The 22,757-nt window shown below is 34.5% G+C and overlaps 1 protein-coding gene and 1 long non-coding RNA gene across 3 annotated transcripts in view; both read left to right on the top strand.

Moving 5' to 3' along the window:
• The first annotated feature begins 13,835 nt into the window (after positions 1–13,835).
• LOC113227187 lies at positions 13,836–18,287 on the top strand. 2 transcript variants are annotated; one of them, XR_003310176.1, is made up of 3 exons: positions 13,836–13,932; positions 14,097–14,228; positions 18,110–18,287. It is a non-coding gene; the product is annotated as an uncharacterized LOC113227187 (long non-coding RNA). The 2 variants fall into 2 exon arrangements; XR_003310175.1 differs by lacking the exon at positions 18,110–18,287 and adding an exon at positions 15,193–15,588.
• A 461-nt stretch (positions 18,288–18,748) lies between these two features.
• Positions 18,749–22,757, top strand: part of LOC113227130 (gastrula zinc finger protein XlCGF7.1-like) — a 14,744-nt gene continuing 10,735 nt past the window's right edge. Inside the window, exons 1-3 of the mRNA XM_026460008.1 lie at positions 18,749–18,825; positions 20,453–20,585; positions 21,762–21,992. Coding sequence (XP_026315793.1) covers positions 20,572–20,585; positions 21,762–21,992 — 245 coding nt within the window. The 5' untranslated portion in view covers positions 18,749–18,825; positions 20,453–20,571. The remainder of the gene's footprint in view (positions 18,826–20,452; positions 20,586–21,761; positions 21,993–22,757) is intronic.

Raw genomic sequence — 22,757 nt, 5'->3', positions numbered from 1 at the left:
TTTGGGTATGCTGATGACAGCACCGTTGTGGACAGGTACTTGACCAATGCAAGGGTTAGTGGAGAAGAAATCCAGTCTTGTCGAGAGTCTATGGTTAGTCGTTTGAATTTGACACTTAAGGCAGTTTCCGATTGGGGCGATGCCAATTTTGTCAAATTTAATGCGACCAAAACGCAGGCGTGTCTTTTCTCCGCTAAGCGGAGTCCCTTTCACCTGACTCCGACTTTTCGTGATATATCCATAACGAAAGCCGATCGTCTTCACCTTCACTTGGAATGGACCTGTCGTCCAATCTGAACTTCAGCAGTGAAATTGAATCCATGGCATTCAATCACCCAAAAATGCAGCCAAGAAGCTTGGCATCCTTTCCAAGGCGAGGCGATACTTCACACCGAGACAGTTGCTTCAGCTGTACAGCACAAGTCCGGTCGTGTATGGAGTACTGCTGTCACTTATGGGATGGCTGTGCTAAATACCAACTGGCCACTTTGGATTCAATAGACAAGCGTGCTACGAGGCTTATAGGTGATTATATATTATAGGCTTATAGGTGACTAGTAGAGGCGAAGCCGCCGCACTGCCGTACAGTTGCCAGCTTATCGGTATTCTACAGGATAGATCACGGAGAATGTGCGATGGTATTGCATAATTTGATTCCGCCTTCCCCTTTCCATCATCGGGAGACTAGACGTGTGCGAGGGTTCCACCCCTATGTTGTGGATATTCCCCGGATTCGCACGAAGCGTTTCGCTTCCACATTTGTATGGCGAGCGGCTAGGGAGAGAAGTCATGTATAAAAAAAATAAAAAAAAAAAAGTTCCCTGCCTGCAGACTTGTTCCCCGAACGCTGTAACTTGGACCCTTTCAAGGCGAGAGTGAATAGGCATTATTTAAGCGTGCATACTACCTAATCCTCGACCTCGTCATCATTTTCCATCAGGTGAGATGGAAGTCAAATGCGCATTTATTATTTGAAAAAAAAACAAATTAGGGAACATGTCCCTGTGGTTGACGCTTTTAGATGAAAAATCACGTGCTTTGCCAAAAAAGTACTTAATTATCAGTGATACTGACGGCCTAGGAATATACCTAAGCATATTAAACGGTTTGTCATTTATCTTCTAGAAACTATAAAATGTTAAATAATCATAGCATTATTAAAATATTCAAATTTTCCGCAACCTCTAAAATTGTACCAGTTTATGACAGACAAAATATCTGATGACCCAACAGTTGACTATGGCAAAGTAAGATCAGAGTACTAGTATTTGACAGGACGTTATGTTAAGATTTCATAGTTATTTGACTGAATTGATTACTTTATAACAATAAATTAATAAAAGAACAAATAACTAAATCAAGAGAGATGCCTTTATTAAAATTAATAATTAATGTTTGCAGAAACTTATGAAAATTGAAACTTAAATGTCACACGATCATAACATATTATATAGTTTTAAATAACATTAAAAATATTTTCATCCTGCAGCCATAGGAATCCCACTAGACACTTCATGAGTTGCCTTCAATACATCATCTTCCGGATAATGTAACACCCTCGCTGGCATTTTCTCATTACACAATACCTGTAACCAATAGTTGACACGAGTAACATCCTAGTGTTTGACACCTCAACATTGGGTCCCCATAGGAAACCAGTCTATGACACCTATGTCAAACACTATTTAAACTACCCATAGAAACTTACCACTAGCAGAGTAATCCAAACCTACGTTCTCCGTTCTTACCAAATGGTCGAAATTAAGTCTTAAAATATATTCATTTGTACGAGTGCTTGACATGAGTGTCAACTACTACTAAACATTGAAATTTTGCTCCAGTGTTTGACATGCCTCTAAAACAAAATATAAATAATAAACATCAATAAGTACACACAAAACAAATTGTTTGTACAGTTATATAATAGTTTTAATAAACACTTAACAATAATTAAGAAAATTCCGCCTAATCCGCACTCAAACTATTCAAAGTCTTAACGATTTTGTAAGAACACTAATTCACATTCAACTTTGATCACCAGTTCCCAAAACCAAACGCTACATTGAAACAATATTGAGTGAATCGATGAAAACTTCTAAACGGAATTCATATATACCATTACTAGTACATTTAACACGGTTTTGTAGTTATATTAACATCTATTTTCTTCTATAAAAAAATCATAAGTGTCATACATTGGTACATTTACCTTAGCAAATAGACGTATTGTTCTGTGTGGAGTTTTGTTTCTAGTTCTATAGTGCTAAAATGGTTAAAAGTGAGTGAATAATTACTTACCTTGGACTTGCTATTGTAATTAATTTTGAATTTTCAAAACGTTCTATGTTTAATAAATAATAACTAAACCGACCGTTGAGCGAAGTAAGCCTCATCAGAGGTGGATAATATTAAGCTGTGTACCATATCACTCTGATTATTTGTCAGTAGCAAATAAACAGCGTAGCCATATCTGCAAAGAGTATATTGATGAGAGGTCGCGTAGTTAAGTAACACTTTATTAACATAATTATTAATACAAAGATCGAACACAAAGAAAAAATTCCTTCGAACCGACGTTTTCTAGTAAACCATGCCAGACGCTATGACCTCACGATTTTTTCCATGTGCTTGATTATCGGATCTTTGTATTTGATTTTCAACGATTTTTAGCCGTAACCCCATCTATGAGAAATCTATGAAAGTATTTCGTCACGCAGTTAGGTAAATTTACAGCTACCAGCCCTGGCTAAAGATATCACTATTAACTTTTAATTAAATTCCTATTGTATCTTTTGTGAAATTACTGCACTAGTTTGTTATAATTATTATTACAAAGATTCCTTCGATCCTTCGATCGATTCGGAAAATTCATGAGGTCCAATGGTTCGTTGCGTGGCATATTTGGCATAGCGACTGGCACGGTTTGCTAGAAATTTTTCCAAGTGTTCGATTTTTGTATTAAAAATTATGTTATTGTAGTGTCTAGTGTTACCTCACAGCAAGCAGAGTATGGATATACCATACTAAATGTCATACGTTAAAATATGGCTTCCAAGACCAAAACCATGCATAACTTTTGCTATATAGCCGAGTAGAGTAAGAGGAAAATACTTTATTTTGAGTCTAGGAAGAACATACAAAGTCCTAAAAGAATTTTAAAATACACTTAACGTACCTAATCTTTAATCAGATTTACATGTTTTAACAATCATTACGCTAAATTCAATACCTAAGATGTATTTACCGAAAACGTGCAAATTGTGCTAACGTTTCTCATCCTCCAAAAGATGGGGTAACAGGAACAGTCATCGTTTTTTGTAAAGGTAATTTATACATCGTGTTCTCAAGATTTCACAACTATGAAATTTGCTTTTCTGGAATTGGAGCTTCATAGCGACATGTCTTTAAAATCGTTTGAACCAATTTGTTCGTCTGTTTTATCTACAGAGAGACTATAGTGTTAAACTCTTTAAATTATGCGTTAAGGCTTCCAGTCCCTCTTACCCTACCAGAATCTAAGTTCTTATGAAGAACTATTTACATAATACTAAATATACATACGTTTAGTAAACAGACTTATGATTACTGACCGTCCTAGCGAATATCGATTCTATATTAGGTATATTTCGTCCGTAGATGTCGTAAACAGAATTTGGAATAAATCTCAAAGATAGACAGCCGAACCCCCGTGTATTAAATTCGCTGTTTTCTTGTGATTGTCAATGCCAACCCGCCCGTCAAGTGGTGTTATATTTAAGAACGTTTCATCTGGTGGTAATATACATTGGTCTAAACGATTTAGCAGTAACTTTTGTTGCATAATCAACGAATAATGTTTTTAAGTTTTAAGTTCAGAAAATACATATATTTTTCTTTCAGGCCGCTGAGAGATTCTGCAACTTCTAATCAACTTGTCGAACGAAATATGAAAAATATAATATTTTTTATGATACAAAGTGACGGCACGAATAAATCGTGCGCCTGATGGTTAGCGACACGCCTTTCTATAGCAGTTGCAGCGTCACTCAGAACTTTAAATCGCAAAGATCTGAGGGACACTGCCCCTGCGCTCGTCAACCTGAGACGTAAGTTGACAAGTCTTGGACAACTGCTTGAGGGCAGATATAGGCAGTACTTCCCTGGACGTACTCGTTCACTAGGAGCTCTACTACTAATATAGCCATAGAAGTCTGTGTCGGCATTATTGCAATCCTGTTATTTGTTATATGCGACACAGCCACAGCAACGAAAATTGCAGTTTAGATTTCATATAACGTAGCAACATCTACATCAATTTATTATGCTAAGCAGACTCAACCCAGAAATAACACTGTATAGCATACAAAGATACAAGCATGGTAGGAGCATTTATTTATTCAAAACAGACGCATCGCTAAACCGTAGTTATCTGAAAAACATCGATCTTATTTCAATTTTTGAATCGAAACAGACGCAATCCAAAATGTGGCACTTTAAACCATAAAAGTTTCTTTGAATCCAGAGGGAGTTATTGCGTTATGGCCCTTTTGCCTAATAGCGACGTGCGCTTGCGATTATTGAAGGGACACAACTCACAAAAATTAGCCACGAAAGTGCAAAATACCAAACAGGCATTTGCGTAATTACGTAGTTTATAATGCTAAATCTTTCTTCGTATAGTATTAAAATTTGGCCGTTTTTAAATACATCTTCGCAATAAAAACATTTTTGAATTTTTTTATGATGCGGCCGTTTAGAATTTAAGCGACAATATGTACATAGATACTGACTGTAGCAAGTGCGCTTAAGGAGGATAGGTACTGTATATGCACCCGGTACAGCTCACCTGAGGCACAAACTAGCCTCTTAGAAACCGTATGAAGTCCGTGACGACGGTCTGTGACAACCCTGTCCACGAGCTGATCTGAACAGAAGGTCCCAGGTTATAGTGCCCTTCCAGTATTCCGAAGGGGTTGGCCGGGGGGCGGGGGGGGGGGGGGGGGGGTTTGGTCGGGGGGGGGTCTCACTATAAGTAAAACTTATGTAGAAATTTAAGGGAATGTAGCAAATGCGCAAAATTGTGATAAATTTAAATTTTTATTGTGCCCGTGTTCCACCATTTCCACCTATTCATGTAAGAATAATTTAGGGTTAGACCACATGAAAGTTAACAAGTTTATTTTGAGTTTAAGTTACCTAGGTCAAGCAAATTCACACTAACAAATAGAAGGTACATATCATGTTCGTGTTTACACCGTAAGTAATAATCAACCAGTAGAAAAACACGTTTGCCATTAGAAAAACGAAAGATGTATACACGCTCCTTGAATACTTAACATTTCTCTCTTCTGGTTTTAGAAACACCCAGTCATATAAACTAACTGGTGTCGGCGAATTCGTCTGCGTAGAATATGTAATTCGAGTAGCCTGCTGTACTATACTAATTTTCATGGTTTTATTGGTTCTCATTACAAATTTTCATCGCCTATTTTAAAACCCTTTAAGATTCAGTTTTGTGACAAAAAGTCGCATATGTCCTTCTCCTAGATACTATCTATGTCTATATTTAAATTCATCAACATTGGTTCAGCAATTTAGACGTGAAAACGTTAATGAGAGGTTTTTTTTAATAATAATTAAGCGACGGGACGAACATGTCGTGCGCCTGATGGTAAGGTCCATTATTGTCCATAACAGTTGCAGTGCAACTCTGAGCTTTCAATCGCAAAGATCAGAGAGGCACTGCCACAGCGCCCGCCCTGAGACATAAGTTGACCAGTCCCATGCGCCTGCAATTTCACCAGCACCTACCCTTTAAAACTGGAAAGCAGTAATGCTCACATTACTGCTTGGCGGCAGAAATAGGTAAGGTGGCAGTACTTCCCTGGACGAACTCTTTCACAAGGAGCTCTACTGCTACGAAGTTACTTTCGCATTTATAATTATAGTATATAATAGTTTGGATTTTCTCTTTTTTCACACACCACCTAACAAAACACACCACCTAGGTATCGATATAAGAATTAAACATTATGGACGTGCGTGAAAAAGTACTACACATGGTTGCCTCTACTTCTTGAAATTGCTTCATTAAGTACCTAATAATGCTTAATACATAATAATCAACCAAATTCTGTTCATTCTATGGCTTGACAACAGTATTTGCATGATGGGCTCTAATTACGACAATGTCCTTTCCTTGGAGAAAAAAAAAAAGATGAAGCGCTGTAAATAAACAAAAACTTGACGTGTGTATCCCGCGTGATTTCAAACTTACCAGCAAGATAAATCAAGTTGATCACTATTTTTGTATCGCACTGCCATTCGAGGCCAAAACTGGTGGTGTGTTTTGTTCCACTGCAAGCTGGACCTAGCAGTAGCTAATTACACAGCGTTTACACCTCCTGACCAATGACACGAAACTAGATCAGTACATTTTAACGGTTACATCACTCATCACTATTTGAGACAAAAAAGTTCACATCCAACATCTTTGGTACTAAATCTACAGTACATTGGTGTTGGTCACTACTTATTTTCCATCCTCTAAGGTCACTATAGCTGGCTTAACAGTTACGATTTGTTCTCTGGTTACGATGTACAAATAGCTGCTGAGTCAGAAATAAGCGCGTTAGCAATATAAAAAGTGCATCAAGTCGTAGTGCACAGACAAAATATTGGTGCAAATTTTTTGACACTGCTTGAGCCCATTGTCCCCGTTTGAGAACGGCATTTTTTTTTCACGTGAAGTAAAATCTTTTATCTTCATAATTTTCTCCTAAGCAGGCAATTTTGTAAAGGTTCATAAATTTTTTTGTTTTTTTAATGCTAATTTGTTTTTGGGCGTTAATTGGTTAATGAAGGCATTCTCGCTCTACAACAAACATAAGTGAAATCAAGATCTGGCTAATTGCCTTTAAATTTAAATATTTTGGAAACATAATAAATACTTTACTATTACTTTTGCTTTATTTTTCTTGATCCCAACTTCACATTAAATTACACGGTACACATTAAATTACACGTACACGGGTCAAAGTATAACGGACCTTGCGAGGGCACTCGTATATCCTTTCTTTTTAGAGTCAGTTGAATTACATAAAATGAGATAATGAAATTATACTTATCGTCAGAGATTTGGCAATTACGCGTAACTAGCATTGGATGAGAAGTTTCGATTTAGGCAATTTAGTGGCCAAATCAAATTCGCGTATAAGTCGTTGCAAACGAATTAGCGTGATATACGGGAATTTATTGTTATCAGTCAATAGACAACATAAATATAATGCATACTGTACAAAAATGTTTGTCGTAGCCGTTGAAAATAACAAAGTAAATAGCATTAACCACTTCGTGGACAGTAACGGCGTTTACCATAAAATGAAAAATTCTAATATATATATATATATATGGATCTTATAAAAACTACTACGGCCTTTACTGTGCGAATTCCAAGTGCTTTCTTTGTAGTTGCCGCCTACTGCTTCTCCATATAGAAGTATCGACAATGTACTGACAAAATTGAATGATTTATTTGAGATACATTTGTGGACGTTACACACATATATTTAATATGTGCACACCAAGACAGTGCAGTGAATACCGACGTGTTTATACGAATGGTGAGCAGCGACTGCCTTCTGTGGTTGTGTAGTTTATTTTCGCGCTGGAACTTTCTGACAGTAAAAAATCCCTCAATTATTTTCTTTAAATGCATAGTTTTTTAGTAATTCAATAAACCAATAATGTGTACTGCAGAAACCCTATTCTGTAATAAATAATAATGAAACGTGTTTTCACAATTTCAGGTTAGTTAGGTAGGTATTTTCTGCCATCTAGGTGAAATGAATTACTTAATTTTCGTTTAAAATTGATGAATCACTAAACAATACGTACAGTGTACTATTAGTAATCAAAATCACCTCTCTTACTACTTTCCAAACTGTGATTTAATTATTCAAATGGTAACCTTCATCACTGCTTAAATATAATCTAATTAGTAATTGTTTCTTTTGGAATTGTTAGTACATAACAACTTTTATTTGTCTTCTTATACTGCGAGTGTTACGCTATTTTACGATGTACGCTATTTTAATGTATAAATTTAGACTTTTTTGCTGAAATAAATCAAATAAAATCACTGTACTACGAGTATTGTCATAGCCGTACTTACTTATGCACAAGAAACATTTGCAAGAATAGTTTACGGTGCTGCTATGAATGTCGACGGGATCAGCCGTCCGTGATAAAGCGTAATGATTATGTTGAATCAATATGGTCATTACGGCATAGAGAAAAGTAGTGACTTTTGGTGTGCGGTATTATTTCAGTACTATCCATAAAGGGGTTAAATCCTTCTCCTGTAAAAGTTGATTTACTGCAGATACGTGTCTTATAACAATGCTACATGCGCGGATTTGCACTATTCCCGACGTTATAACATTGTTACATAAATTTAATTACATTTTTTTATTTAATTTAATAATAATAACAAACATAATTTTACTTAGCATTATTGAAAATAGTAACTGCATATGATTATTAGTTGTTAAATGTTGAAGTCAAGTAAAATTCTTTTTACAAAATAAATAGTTAATTTTGTTTAATATTTTTGGTGGAATACACTTGAAATATGTATTTAATAATTATGCAAATTAAAAACAATTTGCTTTTAATAATAGAAATCTATAAACTAGCAGTATGGCTTAAATATCTTAGCCTGTCCCAAAGGACGAAAAGTTTTACTAAGTGTCAACATGTCAGTGTAATGCCACTCATTCGCTCGGAAAAAAGGCGGGAAACTCTCGAGGCGGGAGGTTCAATTTTATTTCTTGCGAGTTTTAAAACACTTTTTTAAATAGATTTCTCTCTTAATTTATAGTCACTTTGTGCTAGAAAGGGCGTTATGGTGACAATGGAGGTTCGGAGCCAAAACCTCGTAATAAGAAAACAAAAGCAGCCGGACCTGTAGTAGACTTTTCTGATGAAGACGAAGATGCAAAGTATGCTCCATACTTTAAGAAAAACCACATTCGAAGTTACCCTAACAATTTTCCAGGCACAGTATTCCCAGATTATATTCAAAGCACTAATGACAGTAAAATTTGGGAATTTATTCCCAAATATTTAAATATACCCAGTATATTTGAATAATATTTTCAGTCGGTACAATAAAGGAGTCAAAGAAATAAAACGAGTCAATGCTTTGTGGTATACTGTAATTTTTGATTATGCAAAGAATGCTAACTCTCTCTTGTCGAATTCTTTATATTTATCATCATACGAAATAAAAGCTTAAAAAAAATATATAATAAAAGCTTCTACTTCTGAATGCACTGGAGTTATCAAGTACATGCCAACAGACTTCAGTTGCAAGCATCTATTTGACAAACTTATTAGTTCGCAGGAAATACTGGCAGTTCGTCGATTTACTAAACGGAGTCCTGAAGGTATTATACCGCTGCAGACTGTCTGTGACATTTTCAGGTAATGTACTGCCCGAGCATGTAAACTACGGTCTATGCGTAGTACCTACCTGTTGAAGAATATATAAAACCTGTATTACAATATTATAAATGCATGGCTTTCGGTCATACAACTAAGTTTTGCAAACGAAATATTGTATGTTCAATATGTTCGGAGTCTCACTCATACATAGAATGAACTAATGTTGACAAACCTCTTTGTATTAATTGTAAAGGTGAACACATTGCTGTGGCAAGGATTTGTCCAGTCAAACAACAAAAAATTTATGAAAATAGAAGTAAAATAATGAATAGAAGTACTCTGGGTTCTTTTTTCCCTGCACTGAACAAATCCTATGCCAAAGCAACCACTTCACATCCTACACCCGTACAGGCAATAACATCTGAAAGAACCAAAGACAGGAATTTGTTATCTGATGTGATAAACAATGATAAGATACTCAAAGCTATAGTTGATACTCTAATATTATTCTGTAATAAAGAAAACACCTTACCTATCAATTCTTCAACAATAAAAGAAATGTTTATTAAAAAAGTTTCTCAAAATGGTTAGTAAGTCATTAGTAGTTATACAGCACAACATCCAAAGTCTTAAACCTAAATCTGCTCTCGTTTCTCAGCTATTAAATTCACTTAATGTTGATATTTGTGTTCTTAATGAAACTTGGTTAAAACAAACAGACTCGTTAAGAATCAGAGGTTATAATTTTTTTCGAAAAGACTGTGACAACGGCAATGGTTATGGTGGTGTTGCCATTCTATGTAGAGATAATATTTTATGTTCTCACTATAAACACTATGTTTTCACTATAAACATTAAAATTTCTAATAATAATTCCTTAACAATTCTTGGTGTGTATTGTCCTCCTCGTAGTGGTCGCTTTCTTATCAACATCTTGAAGAATGTAATCAACTCCATTACAACTCCAATATTAGTGAAGGGTGATTTTAACGCCCATCATACAGCATTTGGGTGCACTACTAATAAGCCTAGAGGAATTCAGATATATGATTTGTTAGATGAGCTTAACATGTACTTATCGAATGACGGTCAAACAACAACTCTTTCTCGTCCTAATCTATCGGCATCGGCTATAGATATATTTCTTTTATTTCTCCTTCTCTAGCGGCGTCTGCAGAATGGTCTATTTACTCTGAGGATACATTGCGTAGTTACCACTTTCCTACAATAGTACAATTAAATGTTGATCATAACATTTATGAAAATGTTATCCCCTTCCAAAAATTTGTATATAAAAAAGCAGATTGGGCAGGTTATACGACTGAATCTAATACCATTTTTAATGATTTACAGTATGAACAAGATCCTTTTCAAGCTTATAATAAATTCTGTTCTTTATTAAATAGCTTAAGAGAAAAGTACATTCCTGTACGTAGTGTCAATAGTTGTAAACATAAACTTCATAAACCTGTACCGTGGTGGAATGAAGCTTGCTCTAAAACTAAAAGGAAACTAAATTAGCTCTCCATATGTATAGAAGGTTTCCAACAATAGAAAATACTTGTTGTATAAAAAAATAGAAGCTTCTAAAAAACTTATAATTAAGCAAGAAAAGATCTCACGTTGGAAAAATCTATGTTCCACATTTGACAGAAACACTCCACTACATTTTTACAAGATTTCTTGCAGAAAATAGCTCCTGGTCAGCCACCTGTAGACATAGATCATCTTAGAAACTTTTTTGAATGTAATGAACTCAATACGCATCTCAACTTACCTTTTTCTAAATCAGAATTCAACTTATCTTTGAACAGTAAAAAAGATACTTCCCCAGGATTAGATAACATTCCATACATTTTAATAAAACATCTTGATTCGACAGCTAAGTTAATTTTATTAAACATCTTTAATGATCTATGGGTAAAAGGTTTCATACCTGATTCTTGGAAATTTATAGAAATAGTTCTCATTTTAAAACCAGAACAAGACCACAAATTTGCAGATTCATAACGACCGATTTCCTTGTCCTCTTGTGTAAGAAAAATTTTTGAAAATATATTAAAAACAAGATTGGAGCTTTACGTAGAATCTAGGCTAATTATTCCCTATGACCAATTCGGGTTTCGTAAGGGCTATAGTACAATAGACAGTGTTTTAAAGTTTTGTGGTGATATACAGGAATCATTCTGCAATAATAGCTATTTAATTAGTGCTTTTCTTGACGTATGCGGTGCATTCGATAACGTTGATTTGTCGATTTTAGTCCAAATACTACATAGTTTTAATATACCCGGCAAAGTATGTAGTTGGATTTTTAATTTTTTCTCCTCGCAAACAGTTTTTATTAAGTTTAATAGCAGTTTACGCGGCGACCTTGTCACCTTTGATTTATCTATTGTACACATCTCAAATACATAGATATGTAACAGTTCCAAGACTCTCAATCCTTCAGTACGCTGACGATATTGTGTTGTAGCTAAATAAGATACTTCTCACAAAAATTTAATACAAGCAGAATCTACTTTAAATGAAGCATTAAACAAATTACATATATGTTATAAAGATAAACTTAAATTAGATGTAAATCCTTCTAAAAGCTCTGTCAAGATATTTAATAATAAAAAATGATTATTATGACTCTCTAGACATTGTATGTAGTTCTGTAAATATTAAAACAGAAGAAGAAAGTAAGTTTTTAGGTATAATTTTTGATTCTAAGTTAAATTTTCATTCTCATGTACATAAAGTTGTAGCTAAAATGCAAAAAACTGTAAATATAATGAGACATTTAGCTAGTGTAACTTGGGGAATGGATCCTAAAATTTTGAACATCATTTTTAAAGCTATAGTCACTATGACTATGGGTTAGTAGTTTATGGAAAGCATATTAGTTCTAATTTGTATCATAAATTACAAGTTATGCAAAATAAAGGGTTAAGAATTATTACTGAGGCTATTTGCTCTACACCAATTAACTCGTTAGAAATTGAAACCGGCATCCCTCCTATTTTAGTACGACTTAAGTATCTTACCGAAAAATTGTATGTTAAAATTTTAACTAATACGAATTATGTAAATATGTATAAAACTAATACTCTTTTACAAATTGGACATTTAGAAGAACTCCAGTGTATATGTAAAAGCATAGACCATAGAGAAAAATGGGATTTCAGTACATTATAAATTCAAACCAGTATCCCTAAAATTTGTGTCGAAAAAGTGACTAATAATACAAAATTTTTGCATTTTGTAAATAGTGAGAAACCGGACTTTCGTAAAATATACACAGATGGTTCAAAAACAGAAGAAAGTACTAAGGCTGCCCATTACGATTCTGAAGCAAAGTTTGGAAGATGTTTTATGTTGGATAAGTACGCATCCATATTTACAGCAGAGGCCATATACCGCTTTGCAATACATCAGAGGAATAAGAGATACAGAAAAGTTTTTAATTGTAACCGTCTCATTGAGTGTCCTTACATGTCTGGAGAATATGCATATTTCTTACAAAAATAACATTTACATAACTAGCATCAGAGAAATATTGTTAGAAAATCAAAATATAGAAGTTGAATTTATATGGGTGTCTCCACACTCAGGGATAACTGGCAATGAAACAATTGACAAACTAATGAAGATTGAAGTTCCAAACATAAACAATCGTCAATACTCAGTCCGCCAGTTCCCATGACAGACTTCAACGCAGTTTTAAAATCCCGAATGTTTGGCCATTGGAATGAAGAATTGGAAAGCTCCAAAAATTTTAAAGGAAGTTGGTATGCTCAAATGCAAAAAAGAATCCCACCTAACCCTTGATATTTTAAATGTAAATCATCTCTAGAAAATTCATTACAACGATGAACAGATTGATATTTGGACACGGCAAGTTTCCAGCACACATGTGACGAATCAAGATCATTTCCTCTGATCAATGCGAATACTGTGATTCAGCTGCAGCAAATTTGGATCATCTCATTCTGCAATGCCCTGCCTTCAACGTACAAAGGTTACTGCTAGTAGATGGCCTATTGAAGATTTATGAAGAGGAAGACATTCCCCGCCCCCTGCCATCTCTACTAAAAAACGTAAAATGTTATGAAGTTATTTACAGTCACATTATTTCCACTGTTGACGTCATATGAAGATTGAAATTATTTACTAAGTGAAACCAAAATGAAGAAAAGAAAATGACGAATAGGCAGTATGGCATTATGCCAAAGCCGTTAAAACTCTACTAATAAAAAACTCATTCGCTCGTCGTTTGTTTGTCTTGTATTATATAGTAGTTTGTGGTTTGTTTGTTTTGTAGACGATAATGAAACCGTAATAATTAAATTTCGTGACGATTTTAAATTCTTATTAGTATGTTGTATAAAAATGTCACCAACGAATTTTGTATATGATGGTACGTGCCGCATTTGTTTGAAAAGGCAATCCGAAAACCGTGTAAAATTCGATGCTGACAGCGAATGGTCAAAATTATTTTATTTTTGCACCGATATATCAGTGAGTAACATTATTGTACCATTTAATTAAATTTAAAAATAAAAAAAATATTGTTATTGTGAATGAAGTAAACATAACCTAAAATTTCATGTTTTGAGAGTCTCAATTATTAATCCTTGTTCGGTTATAAGGAAATGGAATATGCTAATTTCTGAAACATCTAGGTTCCCAACATTGGTGACAAAGCTCCGAAAATATTTTGCGGTGAATGTGCTACATTATTAAAACAATATGCAGAATTTAAAAAGCTCAGTCGAAAACATGATGCATTATGGAAAAAACTCGCCATAAACTTGGTAAGTACCAATTTCTTAACCATTTCTTCAAACATGTTTTTTTATTTCAAAACCATGTTTTCAATAAAAATTAAGCAATCTATTAGTTTTTTAATCATCATCATTGCAATCATTGTTGCCAATCTTATCTGCATTGGAAACTTGCTTAAATTTCAAATAAATGTCAACCAGGTATGTGCACAAGTTACTGTCGATGTTATAATGTTTCATACAAGGGATTGTTAGCATTGTAATAAAGGTATAGGTGTACCAGAATCTAATGGCATTAAATAAAAGTTAATAAGAGACAATTTAACTTGTTACATGTCAATTGAGTCAATTGATAGCTTGCTGCAACTATTTTATTGTAAAGGTTTTGGTTTGTTGACTCGACATTGGTGATGATCACCATGTATGTTTTATTCTAGTTTTACTATACCCATGTTTATAATTAATAATAATAATAGCCTTTATTGCTGAATACAATTTAAATGTTGCAATATAATTCATTAATAGAAAATACAATTCAATATTAAAAAATACAAAAATATCTTGAATTTAGATTGCTACTAAAAATAAAAATAGTAGACGTAATTTCCAATGAAACTTAGTACTTAAATAATTTCAAGATTAATAATTTATTGTAAATAAATCTGCAACATTTTTCTATAATTAAATTACCTCCACATCATCAGTTTGTCTCTCGACATAGGCCTCCTCCACAGACTTCCAGTTTTCCCTGTCCCATGCCTGTTGTTGCCAAAATCGGCCTGCCACCAATTTAAACTCATCTTCCCATCTTTTTCTCTGTCTTCTCCTGCTTCTGCAGTCTCATGATATGTCCAGCCCAACGCCACTTTAATTTCCTCATGTAGTTCTTAACATTGTGTACCGTTGTTCAATGTCGAATTTATCTAATGCTATTTTTGTCTTTCCTTCTCATGTGCATCCTACTTCTTTCCCTGCTGTCACTGTTGTTAACAAGAAAAAACAGAGAAAAGCTAGAGGTATGCCAAAACAGCATGGAAGGTATGCTTATAATTACTAAGCGGAAAACTCAAAATCCTAAAAGGGCATTACCAATAGGCAAAAAGAAAAGGAACTTTGTTGCAATAATATTAAAGAAACATCTTCAATGTCACCAAGGATCATTGTAATGTGTATTAAAATACTGATTTTAAACATCTGAGACGCCATCCATAATTTGAATTGTGTTACAAATTTTACTGGTTAATAGGAGTGAGAAAACTTGATCAGAAGACTGTAGCTAATGCTGTTGACCTGTGTTAGAAATAGAAAACAAATTTATGGAGCAAGTCAATAGAAGCACTAGAAGTGAGATTTATTAGAAATACTGGTGGCTTTTTATTGTCCAATTCATTCGAAGAACTAGAGATGGAAGTTGAATATCTGGATTTGTCTAATTCAGAATAAAAATTTTAATAGACATAATTTTAAATTAAACTTTTTTTATGTCCTATACTAGTATTGGCTGAATATTGTTTTGTTTCATTACTAAAAGTGTTAGAAATTACTTAGAAAGCTCTCTCATATATTCACACAGTTATTAAAATGAGGACAATTATATATGTATGTATTGAGATCAGTTAAATATATCGACGCTTGAAAGGCAGAATGGGAATAGAGACACTTTTGGGTTATATTGAGTTATATATACCGTTGGAATCAGAAACATTAGCTGCGTCGATGTAAAGTATCTAGTACATTATTTTCCACTTGATATAGTGGAATATTAATATATTGATATTGCCCACTACTTATTTCTGCCGCTCAACGCAGCTAAGTGACAATATAATTTTTTGAGATGTCATAAAAAAACCATAACCCAGTCTTAGAATATTGAAATTGTTTAATGATATTTCAGCTATGGTTCGTTAGCGTAGGTTCTGATAAGTCGACCAGGTTAACTAATTTTAACTGTTTTCGAAAGAGAATTTTGTGCTCTATTTTTGTCTATTGAAAACGGATATGTGAGTGACCATTTGTCACTTCCGCGTTTTAGTTAGTGGACGGCAGATGTAAGTTTATCCAAGTGCAATCAGATTCTGCAGGCAAAGCATGAACCCCGAAGACAAAAGTTATTCCTTCTTCGAACTGTCAATTTTCTCTCTAAAATCTCGAGATTTTGACAGTTTGCAGAAGACAGAACTTTTGTCTTCGTGCTCATACTAAGCCTGCTGGTCCACCTATACAACTGATATAATTAATTATTTTAGGAGCCATTTCTTAATATCAGAGAACAAAATAGCCAGAGTATATTTACTTCAACTTGTGTATTAACAAATAAAATGGAAAACACATCTTCATGTTATTTTCTGAAAGCCACTAGTTCATTCTGGCTGTACACCCTTTCATATCATCTTCCTGAGGCGTTTTAAGAGTAATACAGTTAGAAATTAGTCTCTTAATTTCGGTTGACAAATTAAGAGCGAGGTCTGAAGAAATATTTTTTTTTCTATTACAAAAAGACGTTATATTATAAGCTCATTTTATTGGAAGGACAATAATTTCAATATTTAAAGTGGATTAAAAATTAAAGTCTTAATTTTTTAAGTAATCTACATTTTTTTAAACAAGTAAAATAAAGGACTTATCTATCTTATTCTAGTATTTTTCTACTATGTTATTATTATGACTACTTGTAATCAACAAATACTTGGTACTTGGTGTAACGGGCTGGTGTCCGCAACTCGACGTCAAGGAGCCTATTTTGCGTGTTAATCAACAAATACTTCAACAAAAATTATTATATTTAGAATCGATTAATTGAATGGAATACGCGTGTTTACGCGTATTCCGTTCAATCAATCCATTTAGAGCGAGCGGAAGGAGGTTTCAATCACTAAATAGCTATTGTGACGTCATAGTGGGTACAAAAAATGTGGCACGCTTGGTTTTCATACAAATTGCTGTACTTGCGGCGTCTATCTAGATATATGTCTGTGGTTTTTTAGGCATATTGCAAGAATATCACTAAATGCTCTAAGTCAAAACATCAAACATGCATTAAATTTTGGATATGTACATAACGGGGGCTAGTACTGAACTGAGAAATAAATACAAAAATGGTAAAAATCAAATATTATTTCACTAGATGTTTTGGCTAGTTTCGGTCTGTGGTCGTTAGGTTTAAACCTTTCAAATGCTGAAAAAATTATCCTTAAACAATAGGGCCTGTTCTCTGCAATACTTATTGTGCTCGTACAGAATTCATAGATGCTCAGTATTTTATACAATACAATAATTCTGCGATTTCGAGAGAGAGTTGTAATCCATTCTATGTATATTACTTCTTTAAAGTGAAGGAGTGTTGAAGGGTAACCTCCCTATGTTATTTAAGCGCTTTTAGGTTAGGATGGGCAGGATGCACGTATCGATGAGTTCATCGATATGTGCATCCTGCTCATCCTAACCTACAGACGTGGTCGCTGACCGAGTTCCGAAAGTCTAAACTCAAGATTTTGAGGGGAAGTGGTGATAGATCGTCAAAGGCAGGGAGCACTGGAGAATTTTGAAGGAGACCTTTGTGGGCAAAGGACAGGGCAGTAGCATATAATAGGTCAATAAAAAAAAATTAAAAAGTTTAGACAGACATACTTTGCCTATTCCTAGCTCTGCTTATTATATAAGGCCGAACGGTTACCATGCGGGACTGCCACGCAGAGGTCCCAGGTTCGATTCCCGGGCCGGGAGAAATGTTTGTATGGCTTACATTTATTTCTCTCGTGAGTTTGGATGTAATTTGTGGTTGTCTATGTGTGTGTCCATGGCACCCGCGACAAAGGGTTTCCCTAGTGCGGGGCTATGTTGAGTGTGTGCGTTATTTATTTATTTATTATATTTATTTAGTTTTTCTTGTTTCTGTTAATTTTGTTGTACAGGACTCTTCACCTAGTAACAATGAAAAATTAGAACCAGCCATAAAAAATGAAGAAGATTTAACACTTCACAATTTAGGAAATAATTACGATGATGAAAATGGTTCTGAGGACCTACAGGTACAACAAAGTGAAGTCACTACATATTATCAAAGTGAAGTAACAAAATTTAAAGAAGAAATGATAGACCTTGAAGAATTGAACAAAACTGTGATTGAAATCAAGCCTATTGAAGTACAAATTGTTGAAAATATTCTATCCAAAAAAGATTTAAAATATAAATATTATGATGTTAAAAAGGAGAAAAATAGGAATAATTATTTTTGTAAAAATTGTGGAGAAAAGATAAGTAAGTGGTTTTATAACATAAAAAATTATATAAATAGCGTTTTGTCCGTCTCGCAATACTTAGGTGTACAGAATATTGTGGATTGCTGCATTCCTACCATACCTGTTTTGCTCATTCAAATTTGGCCTTTTTGTAATCTGAATAAAGTAGCGAAACGTTAAGCAATAGACGTTGCAGATTTTGATAAAATGAAGCTTTGAATGCACAGCACATGGAACGATTGTATTGTACTATGTTTTGATTACAGGTTATACAAAAACTTTACTGAATCATGTTAGGGAATGTTATGGTTTGACACAATTAAAACTCACAAAAGGACCAGTAGTGGAAACAACGCCTCAATTACCAAAATCACCGTTCGTTTACTGTGGTGAGTAATGCAAAATTTATATGAAAACGGTACATGATAAGTCTAAGGAGGGTTTTGACATATACCTAGCGAGTTATGATTTTATATGTCACAGCAATTATCAGATTTCTTTTTTCTTTCTACAGTGTTGTCATTATATTTTCAATATAGGCAACTATAGTTGCCAATGACGTTGTTGCACCAAACGTTATTGGCAATTACGAGTATGGCTGCCAAACAAAAACAATACCGCCGCTGTCCAATTTTTTCTGTTTATACTAGTTTAATATTAAGTGTAATTCCATAGCATATGTGACACTCATTTGACTAATGGTTGCGTTTAGAAATTCCGCCGGTTAATTGAGTAACTGACAGATTCTATCTTTCAGGTTCAGTTACTATTTAAACCCCTGTTTCTACTAATTGCTTGTGAAAGTAAAACCTTTAAGTCACCATTTCTTAATCAATTTTAATTACTTGCATTAATTGCAATTAACGTAATTGCAATTACAATAAATTGCAATTAAAATTGCAACGTCGCAATTAATTTTAATTGCAATTGATTTTTTTATTTGCAATTAAACCAATTGCAATGGATTTTTTTAAATTGCAATTAAACCAATTGCAATTAATTTTTTTTATTGTCCTACGAAACAATTGAAACTAACAATTAAAACAGAAACTACCGAATAAAAGTGTCATTACGAATATGACACTCATTTCTAAATCCAAGATGGCATGCACGATTTTTCAAATAATGGCATATTGGTTTTCGAGGTATTTGGGGGTGCTCATTACGAATATGATACTCATTTCTAGTGGGTGAGTGAGTGGGTGGAGAGTGGGTGGGTGAGTGGGTGCGTCCGTGGGTGAGAGAATGGGTAGGTGTGTGGGTGAGTGACTGAGTGAGTCTGTGAATGGGTAAGTGAGTGGGACAGTGAGAGTGTGTGTGGGTGAGTGGATGAGTGAGTGAGTGGGACAGTGAGAGTGTGGGTGGGTGAGTGGATGAGTGAGTGAGTAGGTGAGTGAGAGTGAGTGGGTGTTTGGTTGGGTTAGTGAGTTTGTGAGTGAGAGGGTGAGGAGTGCGTGATTATGTGGATGGGAGAGTGAGTGGGTGAATGAGTGGTTGGGTGAGAGAGTGCGTAATTGAGTGGGTGGGTAAGTTGGTAAGTGGGAGAGTGAGAGTGAATGAGTATGTGAGTAAGTGAACGAATGAGTGAGTGAGTGAGTGAGTGAGTGAGTGGGTGTGTGATTGTGTGTGTGAGTGGGTGGTTTTATGGGTGGGTGGTTGTCTATTTTGGGTCTCATTTCACTTTAATGCCTATCTGTGTGGTCTTTACGAAATTATAAGCTAATTATCAGCCTTATTGTATACTAATAATAGAAGTTCTGTAAAAATGGGGTTTGGTTGCTAACGAGGAATGAGAAAGACCAAAGAAAATGTACTTACAGTTTATTTATGAACAGAAAACAACGAGAGACTTGTACAAGCAAGGAAAACAGGCAAAAAACAAGGCGCCAAAATCAAGTACATTTAATTTTAGAATCGTAAAACTGAACTGATATAATAAAAAGACTCATACAAAAGATTTGTAACGTCTGCTGGGGTTTGCTACGGGAACCTAAAATCAATAATAGCTTATTACAGGCATTTGTGATTTCAAATCTGAAGACGAGACTGTTGCAACAGAGCATTTTAATGAGCATTGTGCTAAAAATATTCTCAACTGTGGCTTATGTGACTTTGCTGGCTCCGACTCTGCTCACATGGTGGCACATAGGTGAGTAGGTACCAATGAGCTAAGGCAGATATAATTGAGTAAAACTGTTTTAGACAATACTGTATATTTTAAAATCTTGCATTTTAAACTATTTCACTTCAAAATCTTGATGGATGATCAAGATTTTAAAATGTATAGTAGATTGCGCCATACATTCATATCAATCACTTAATATACATTTTACGTTTTTTCAGGAACTGTACCTAACAAAATTAAGTCAGAGAGCTCAGGACCTAGAATATTAAAGTCAGAACCAATTTAGAAATGTTTCTTTACTAAATTAGTTGAACCGGGAATTCGTATTCCGGTTTCTAATAGGACTTATATAGGTGTGAGTCGGCTTGGCGGGCTGCATTTTGTAGTTCCTAACGCGATCAATGCGTCGCGTCGCATCGAACATCCACTAATACCGCTATCAAACAATAACGTATCATAACAATCCATCACACAGATGTGCCGTTCCAATGTAATCTGTTCTAATTTTAATTTTTACAAAGATTAAACAATTTTAAGAGCTGTATTATTTTATTTTTAATGCAGAAAACATATCACTGTTATAAATAATAAAATCGAAAGATATCAGTAAATCTACATTCCAGTGGCAATTGTACACTACACTAAAAAGAAGAAAATTTTCTTGACTCGTGATCGTGACTTTTTCGTATTTTATGTGTATTGTTATGGTTTTCTTTTTTCAATATAGAAGTATGTTCAATTGTAAGTAGATTGCAGTCGCAACCGGTTATGCTGGTTATATTATTTTGATTAACCGTGGTTTTGTATCTGTGATTATACCATATTAAATAAATATTTAAGGATATCCGGAAGCAGTTGATTGCTTCATAGGAATCGGAAATATTTGTCTTCTGAATTTGACGAAATTGTCTAAGGTCATCGTAATTGGATTTCCTTTTCTTTTTTTACGGGACGAACAAGTCGTGCGTCCGGTGGTAAGCGACACGGTTGTCCATAACAGCTGCAGTTCCGCTTGGCACTCTGACCTTTAGATTGTAAAGATCTCGGAGTACTGCCTCTGCACCCGTCACCCGGAGACATAAGTTGAAAAGCCCCGTGTGTCTATAATTCCACCAGCGCCCTTAATACCCTTCGAAATCGATACGCGGTAATCACTTTACTGCTTGGCGAATAAGTACTGAATTTGTGACTTTGTTGCAGATTTAAACACAGTCCACCAGAGTATAGACACAAAAAGTCTTGCCCGACTTGTCTAAAATGGTACAAAACAATAAGTGGTGTAGAATTCCATTATAGGTCCACACATTTGAATAAACCTGGGGGATTGTGTAATATTTGTGGCAAAAGTTTTAAAAACAGAAAAGCTTTTAAATACCACATGATAGCCCATGATGAAGTTCACGCATATATTTGTGACATTTGCCAACAAGAGTAAGTAGTCGTAAGTTAATATGGTTTTAGTTAGCACCACGATATGTGATGTTTTTTAAGTCTCTCTTCGTTTAGTGAATATAATAAAGTAAGAATTATTTATCAAGTTCTTAGGTTTTCGCATTTGTTGCACATGGGAAAGGAAACTATTTTTTGCGTATTTGTTTTTTTTACAAACAATCCAACGTATCGGGGGCTGTACGGGGAACTCTAAATGGCCCGACATGTTAGTTTGCTTTAAAAAACAAATATAAGTACGAGATTTCATTAAAAAATAGTTTCATCTCAAAATTATATTGCTTTAAATATTATGAGTACATATTTCTGTAAGTAGGTACTCATAGTACTCAATAACTTTTAAACAAACAATAGTTTGTTTATACGATACGCCTCACAATTAGCTGTTTTGCGAAACACATTAATTTGGCCATATCTGACAATTTAAGAACTATAGTATCCTATTCGTTGTTGAAATACACCCCTTCTTCCCTCTACTTAGTTAAACCTAGACATGTGTGCCGATCGTAAAGTCGCCGGCGCGGCGGCGTCTGATGAGTTTTCGCCCGGGCGAAGGAGGCGACAAGGTCGGCGTGAAAACTTTCAATTAATTTTAAATTTCTTATTATTATTATTTATTTATTTATTAATTAATTACAAAAACATTTCCTTAATCTAGAACATAGTCCCACAAAACTGAATTATTCAGTTTGACTGCGGGATCAAAACATGAATCTCGCTATTACACTATTAATAATTAATCTAGAC

Source organism: Hyposmocoma kahamanoa, unplaced genomic scaffold (assembly GCF_003589595.1).
Source record: "Hyposmocoma kahamanoa isolate Upper Pololo Valley unplaced genomic scaffold, ASM358959v1 202, whole genome shotgun sequence".
NCBI lineage: Eukaryota > Metazoa > Arthropoda > Insecta > Lepidoptera > Cosmopterigidae > Hyposmocoma > Hyposmocoma kahamanoa.
This window is presented reverse-complemented; position numbering and strand designations above follow the sequence as displayed.